General features: G+C 42.6%; 2 protein-coding genes across 2 annotated transcripts in view; one reads left to right on the forward strand and one right to left on the reverse strand.

Annotated features, from left to right (window-relative positions):
- The window catches only part of LOC108577836, a 16,382-nt gene extending 11,726 nt beyond the window's left edge, over window positions 1-4,656 (forward strand). Inside the window, 4 exon segments of the mRNA XM_017941046.1 lie at window positions 1-1,669; window positions 1,744-2,820; window positions 2,893-3,336; window positions 3,405-4,656. The exon segment at window positions 1-1,669 is cut by the window's left edge and continues 23 nt beyond it. Coding sequence (XP_017796535.1) covers window positions 1-1,669; window positions 1,744-2,820; window positions 2,893-3,336; window positions 3,405-3,491 — 3,277 coding nt within the window. The 3' untranslated portion in view covers window positions 3,492-4,656.
- Window positions 4,657-4,707: 51 nt separating this feature from the next.
- Window positions 4,708-7,430, reverse strand: part of LOC108577796 (TBC1 domain family member 22B) — a 3,296-nt gene continuing 573 nt past the window's right edge. Inside the window, exons 2-8 of the mRNA XM_017941001.1 lie at window positions 7,106-7,284; window positions 6,426-6,979; window positions 6,222-6,352; window positions 5,855-6,109; window positions 5,526-5,775; window positions 5,179-5,402; window positions 4,708-5,077 (exon numbers count right to left, since the gene is read on the reverse strand). Coding sequence (XP_017796490.1) covers window positions 4,937-5,077; window positions 5,179-5,402; window positions 5,526-5,775; window positions 5,855-6,109; window positions 6,222-6,352; window positions 6,426-6,979; window positions 7,106-7,188 — 1,638 coding nt within the window. The 5' untranslated portion in view covers window positions 7,189-7,284 and the 3' untranslated portion in view covers window positions 4,708-4,936. The remainder of the gene's footprint in view (window positions 5,078-5,178; window positions 5,403-5,525; window positions 5,776-5,854; window positions 6,110-6,221; window positions 6,353-6,425; window positions 6,980-7,105; window positions 7,285-7,430) is intronic.

The following is a 7,430-nucleotide window of genomic DNA, read 5'->3' on the forward strand; positions in this document are numbered from 1 at the left end:
TTGGAGAACCTTCGAGGAAGACTTTTCGATATCCGACGTGTCTTTTTATCTCAAGCTCAACCACTCTCGATTGATCACCTCCACTCTGCGCTGGAGACCCGAGCTCAAGAACGATATCGCTGCTATCGTGAAACAGGCGGTGATGGATGTCTACGAAAGTATAAATAACGACGCCGACTATTGGAAGCAATACGTGAAAAGCGAAACAGTGAATTTGATCTCGGACGTTTGGGAGGACGGTCAGGAAGACCTGCAGGAATTTCTCGACGACTGGAACAACCTGAAGGAGCTTCAGACAGACTTGGACGATCTGAAAGTTTATCTCAACAACTCTTACAACGCCAACGACTTTTACATCAAGGATTTCGTCTCGTTTGGAATGTACGTGATCGACGAGCTCTCGCTGCGAACTCACATCGAATCTCTGCCGAACATTCTCAACGAAATATGGGAGGTGATGGGCGAATCCGGCGAGGCGATCAGGAATTCGTTGCTCTCGGTGATCGAAGCCATCAAGAACGCGTTCAATAAAGTTTCCGAGATAGTCGCGGCTATTCTAAGGGGTGATTCGATCACTCAAGTGGCTAGTATAATCGAGAAATTACTGGAAAAGTACGACAAGTTCGTGAAAGATCTTCACGTGTCGTTGATTCGATACATCGAGAACCTTTGGGGAAAAATTTCCCAATCGATCTCGCACCAATGGCATCGATTCTTGCTGACAATGGAGCCACTTTTCATCCGTTTCATTCACTATTTGGAGACGGTGGTCTGGAAGGCGAGTAAGGAAGTGGTCGATTTTCTCTACGACCGAGGAAACGATCTGATCGCTTCCCCTTACTTCGACCGTTTCACCAACTTCACCCAAGACATCGACAAGTTCTACCGAGACATCAAGGCGAACGACATCGTAACGAACGTCGAGAAATATTCTGGCTTGCTAATACGGTTCCTCAAGGAGAAATATTTCACATTCGTGCCGTTCGGTAAAGAGCTGAAGGACGTTGTAGACGAGATCGTGAACGAGCTGAAGGAATTACAAAAATTACCCTCGATACGTTACGCTTTGGAGAAGATGCAACAGATGTACGAGAGAGCGTACTACGTTTACGACTACCTCGACATACGTGTGAAAATAGAAACCGCCGTTCGACTGATTCATGCCAAGCTAATGGACGTAAGTCAAACCGCTCTCCAGGCTGAGAGCAGATACAGGGAAGCGAAAACAAAGTTCATCTTCGATCCTAGCCAAGGGTTGATGTGCTTCGAACAAAAGCTACCCATGTCCTGGCACGCGTTCAACCAAACGCCCGAATTTCACGAGATCCCCGAATTCAGAGCCGTCACCGACCTAAGGTCCTACTTTACTTCCTCCAACGTCACCTTCTGGAGCGTGTACCGATACAAGCCGTACGTCAGTCCGGTCAATTGGTTACCACCGTTCAAAGCGCAAGCGATGATCGTTGGTTCCGGTCATTTCATCACCTTCGACGGTCGCCACCTCGATTTCCTCGTGGATCATCCTTGCACCTACCTCTTGGCCCGTGATTTCGTCCGAGATACCTTTACCATTCTTCTCAAGTACGAACCGCGTACCGCCGCTCGAGTAACGCACAAGATCATCGTGTTGCTCGGAAAACACGCCCTCGAGCTTGACATCTTCAACGACGTTAGTTTCTCTTTTTTCTCTCCTAACAGTTCAACATTGATTCGATTAAAAACACTCCTGTTCTTTTTCCGCAGCGCATCAAACTCGTCACCGAGTCAACTACCGAGACCAATCTCGCGCTTCCGATCGAGCTGGAGAACGGAACCACGTACGTGTATCAGACGGAAAACGTGGTTACGGTAGAGCGCAAGAAAAATCAGTTGCGACTCGAATGCAATTTCAAATTCGACCTGTGCGTTCTCCAATTGTCCGGTTGGTATCACGGAAAAACCGCCGGCATTCTCGGAACGATGAACTACGAGCCGATAGACGATACCACTGCGTCGAACGGTGTCGTAGAGAGAAACGTGTCAACGTTTGTCGAAAGCTGGTCGATCGACCGATACAACAACCGTTGCTCCGTCCTCTCTTCCAACGCCACCACGGTCACGGTCACGGTCCCCGGCCGTGGTGACGACTTGGACGACTTGGACGACTTGGACGACGAACCGCTGCGGTCCGTCTCCGAATTCTGTAAAGAGCTGTTCGTCGACAAATTTTCCGAGTTCATCATCTGCTTCGACGTGGTAGACCCCGAGGAGTACGCGAAAATCTGCGCGAGAACGGCGAGCAGCAGATCGGACGTTTGCACACTCGCCTTATCCTACATGCAAGTCTGCATGTTCCATGAAACCTATCTCCGAATACCGGACGTGTGTAGCAGCTGTAACATGGTGGACGGTAGCCAAGTGGCTGAAGGCCAGTTCAGAAAGGTGGATGGCGATCGCGTACCCAGCTCCACCGACGTCGTTTTCATCGTCGAAGGGAAAGCGTGCAACCACGCTGTGAAAGAAAATCGTAGCATCGAACAATTAGTCGCACAATTGAGCAAAGAGTTCAAAGATCAAGGTCTCGCGGACAATCGATGGTCTCTAGTTGTCTTCGGAGCGAACGGAGTGTTCGATCGTCCGAGAAGTATCGTCTTGGACGGGCAGATCTTCACCAAGGGCTCGGCGCGATTCGTCGATTACTTCGATCACGTGCCGATCGGTGATGGGAGCCAAGACATTTTCGCGGCGATCGCGTACGCCTCGAAACTCGTATTCAGGGCCGGCGTGTCGAAAACTTTTATTCTGATGCCTTGCTCGCATTGCGAGCCGGAAAATCAAACGGTAACCGATTCTATTTCTCTCCTCTCCTCTCTTCTCCTCCTTCTCTTTAATCCGTGTAATTCGTTTTTTTAGCTCGACTATTCAGTCATACACCAAGTCTTACTCGAACACGACATCACCCTTCATATACTGATGAACGGCGATTTTGAATTCGAGAAAGAGAGACTGAACAAAATCTTCTATGGATTAGACGCGACAAATTCGTATACGAAAAAGGACGCCAGAACGCTAATCGGCGACGTTGATCTACGGCGGCAAGTGAAACTTTCGAAAACCGCCCTCGGCTACTGTGCACCGTTGGCTTTGGAAATCAACGGCACCGTATTTACCGGTGATAAATTGCGCTTCGATAAATTAACCTCGATCAAAAAGTTCGCCAGCGTTTTCTCCAAGCGGGTAGCTTTGACTGCGCGACCCAATCCCTGCCAAAACTGCGAATGCACTGCTGACAATAATGGCGTCACGCAAATGGAATGTATACCGTGCGTCTATCCGACTCCGGTCTCCGTCGATTACGTGAGTTTCCACCTTACCTTCTACTATTCTACTATTCTACTATCCTACAATCTTTCTTTTTCCTGCAGGAAACGTTCAATCTCAACGATTCGTTCGCCTCTCTACAGCCGCCGTTCAACTTCGATTACGATCAAGTCGATATCGACGATAGCTGAAATGCCAAATCAAACAGTAGGATTCTTCTTTACCTCTCGTTTCCATACCGCACCTTCCGCAATTTGTAAAATGTCATTCGATTCGACAACGTTCATCTCGAAATACATCGATAGGAATATTACGCTCGTATGGACGCATAAATAAGAAAGAGACAGTCTCGTTTATTGATCAACGACGTTACACGTTACACGTGTGTACAAGTTTTCCATTAAAAAATCCGAGTTGAACAATGGAAAAACATGACGCTATTTTAGTTTTAGTCCACAAAACAAAAATGAAAAAAAAAAAACAAAAAAAAAATAAAAAGAAAAAACCATAACATTATCCAGCAAATAATCATAATCCGTTAAGGTTCTAACTTATCTTCTGTTTCGTATAGTTTTTCTTTCTTCTTAAATAACGTTTGATTGGTCCTTTCCGAAATACCTTACTTACCAACAACTATACCTTTCGGGTACGTTTCTGGTTCGGTTGAAACTTTGAAGTGCCATTCGTTCGATTGTTAATTATATCGCCAACTGTCGATCAAATATTATACGCTTTCACCATTTTCTCAAATGGCCACATTAGATACTTTAAAGATATTCCAAAGCTTTTCCCGTTTACGTTTCTATTTTATGGCAATGCGTAAGCATGGCAAAGATTTGCATGAAATTTCATTTTGTTACATGAGATTCTAATTTCCGAATGATAACTGAAGATATTTTTAAATACGAAAAACCAGCTGAAACGCAAACAATACCGTTCTCATTTGTACGATGTTTGCACCAAACACCAAGCAACAATAAAAACCGCGTATTATATTCTCGTTATGTTGTAACATTTACAACCTTTGTAAGCAGACGTTATCGTACACGTTCAAATGAAAAAACAATTCCTTTTCTAAACCCAAATTTGAAAATTTACACGCCTACCAGAAAACTTGTGATCGTTGAGTAAAATAGCAGTCGTATAATTGCAACTGCTTTATAAAATCCTCCTCTCGTTTATTACCTGTGTGTATAATCATTCTAAACGCTCTTTTCTAAATATTATACAAATGCAATACGAATCGCGTGAGTGGCCGATCGATTCGCGTTACATTCTTCGAATTTCAGCTTGCACCTACGTCGTTGGCGAACTGAAAAATGGCGAATAAATTTGTCGTATCGATTCGGATTACCCTAAAAAAAAAAAAGAATAAAATCTGTAAAGACCGTTTGAGTCTCTAAGAAACGTAACGAAAACATAGAGCTTTTATCTAAGGCTACTAAACAGAGTGATAAATTTGTTTGCAGTCGTCAGAATCGAAAAAACCTAAAATGGTCAAGTGTCATCGAGTTACATAACATATACATATACTCGATAACTGTAGAAACAGACGAATAAACCTAGCACAAAATCATTTGTGCCAATATCCTTGGCCGCAATTACGATACTGTTATCTAAACGCATTGCAAAATGGTCACCTGGTATCATGTGCCTGCAGGTGATTCGGAGCATCTGCAAATGTAAATTTTAATTTGTATGCTTCCGCTACCAATATCCCGATTTCGGAATCTGTCCAATTCTGAGTCGGCAGGTTTTGTAGCATTAACATCAGTCCCTAAACAGCAACAACAAACCACCTCTATTTCATCTTTTTCCCAATTAAGCGAAACGAAAATGTAGATTCAACTATAATCGAATATTATAAATCAAACTTACTTGAAAATCAGGCTGTAATAAAAGGTGACGTCTCCAACGAAGAAGAAACGCGGCACATACGTAAAGTTGAAACGAAGCAAATCGATCGGATTCCGCTAAATATGTATCCCACAGACGAATCGTGCAATGAAGGGGAATTTCTCTCGTTAGCAAGTTATTCATCCATCGAAATGAAAACTGCAAGTAATCCACACCGTGTTGATGTAGATGTTGATGCAATGGCGCTGGGAGAGAACAAATTACATGCGTGATCGATTAAAAATAACGACACAACGATCAAAGAAAAGGAGACAAAGGAGAAGGAAAACGGAGCAGAGTTTCAAACCAGTCGGTGGTCAATTACATACCGTCGATTCTCTGTATCAGTTCTTTCAATTGATTCACTTTGTGCTGAATGCCTAATTGAGCAAAGATGTAATTATCCTGAATACCATCCAGAAACTTAGACAAGCACCAAAAACTATCTGCTTCTATAATATCCCGTTGTTCTTTTTCTAACGACGCAACGTCGTAATTTTCCAAATCCTGCCATACCGATGCAGGCACTGCTTCTTGCAAAAACACCAGAAAGAAAGGTGTCACTAAATCGTTCATTCCCTAAACAGGAGAAAAATGCAAAGGGACAAATTCAATGGTCGTATACGGATGAAAGATGCACGGACGCGCGTAAACGTACTTGAACGTATCCTGAAGCGGGATGCCGAATTGCCCAGATATAAAGTATTCGTTCGAATATTAGTTGCACCGTTGTTTGCTGGAACAACGAAATAAGCGGTGACATTCTTGGAATGTCAATGTGAATTTGACGATATGTATCTTGAAATCCTTCGTCCCTTTCAGTATCGTAATACTGTTTTACTAAATTCCAATAATCTAAACGTTTACGTTCCAACACGTGTTCCCTTCGTTCTAAGTTCGCTGGTAAATATTCCTGCGTTACACACCAAACAAACAACCATAGTTTTACATTTTTCTTCTTTTCTCTCATCGGAACTTCATCGTTAAGCATTCAAACTGCGGTATAGTTTACCTTTCTTACTTACAGACAATAACCTCCATGTAACGGAACGCAATCGCGCAGGTATACCCGACCATGATAACTGTCTTAATTCGTCTAAATTTAACACAGAGGCTTCCAAAAGGGACTGAAATTTATCTATTTTACTTTCGCCATCTACAATTATTAACAAATCATAACTCACAATACATTCTAAATGAACGAATAGAAAAAATTATTTCATAAGCACCTTGCTCTTTCGAAGGTATAAAAAATTTCATAGGCGCGTTCGTTTGTCTTAACGGTTGCGGTCTGCCTGGAAATTGCGTTGGTTTATGTTGCGGGGAAGCACCATATTTTATATCTGTATCTTCCGTGGAATGCTGACTGTTGTTCACTTGGATATGCGTAGACAAGTTGGCATTTCGTAAATGCAACGGTTGAACGGCTAATCTTTGGAGTGCCTCCGCCCTTTTTTCCACGGGAATTATTTCTTGAACGCGTTGCGAACATTTTACATTTGTCCCCAAATCTACGCACGTTTTTCTTGATCTATGGCTATTAATAACACTGATAGCAGCAGAATGGCTAACTCGTTTCGATATTTTTACATCGGACACCGTGCAAAATTCGTCGTCTCCGGAATCCCACGCATCGTCCACACTTTCTTGAAAGTCTTGAAACGACGTAGAACCTCCTCCTGATATAGCTCCACTACTGCTAGATACCGTACTGGCAGAACTGCCAGACATCAGTGCAGCACCACCTATTTTCCCAAGTTTACCATCTTGTTTCGGACTTGGCCTTTTATTATGCATACAAAATACATAATAATCCGGTTATGATCAATAATTAACACTACCGTGTGTGTATGAGATTATAAAATCTATTTTTAACAATGTTGCAAACGCAATGTCATTGTGTACATACCTGCCTGGAACAGCACGCGTATTCTTTTTCCAAAATGACTGATGCGTTTGGTAAGCTTGACTGTGGTGACTCTGATTTTCCATAATTATTATAAATTATGTTAACTAGCACCTGCCACCTTTCCAAGATAATTGAAAAAGCAATACAAGTTCCTCATTCCCCCCCGAAAAGAAGAATTACTGAAACAAATTTTTCATTGTGTTTATTAAAATCCTTCAAATTATTATATCTTTATTAAGGATATCAAATTACAGAGACCATGTCATTTGATCATGTATAAGTAACAGAAACAGCAGATATCATCAAAATTAATATAACCACTACA

Source organism: Habropoda laboriosa, unplaced genomic scaffold (genome assembly GCF_001263275.1).
Source record: "Habropoda laboriosa isolate 0110345459 unplaced genomic scaffold, ASM126327v1 scaffold816, whole genome shotgun sequence".
In the NCBI taxonomy this organism is placed as follows: Eukaryota; Metazoa; Arthropoda; class Insecta; order Hymenoptera; family Apidae; genus Habropoda; species Habropoda laboriosa.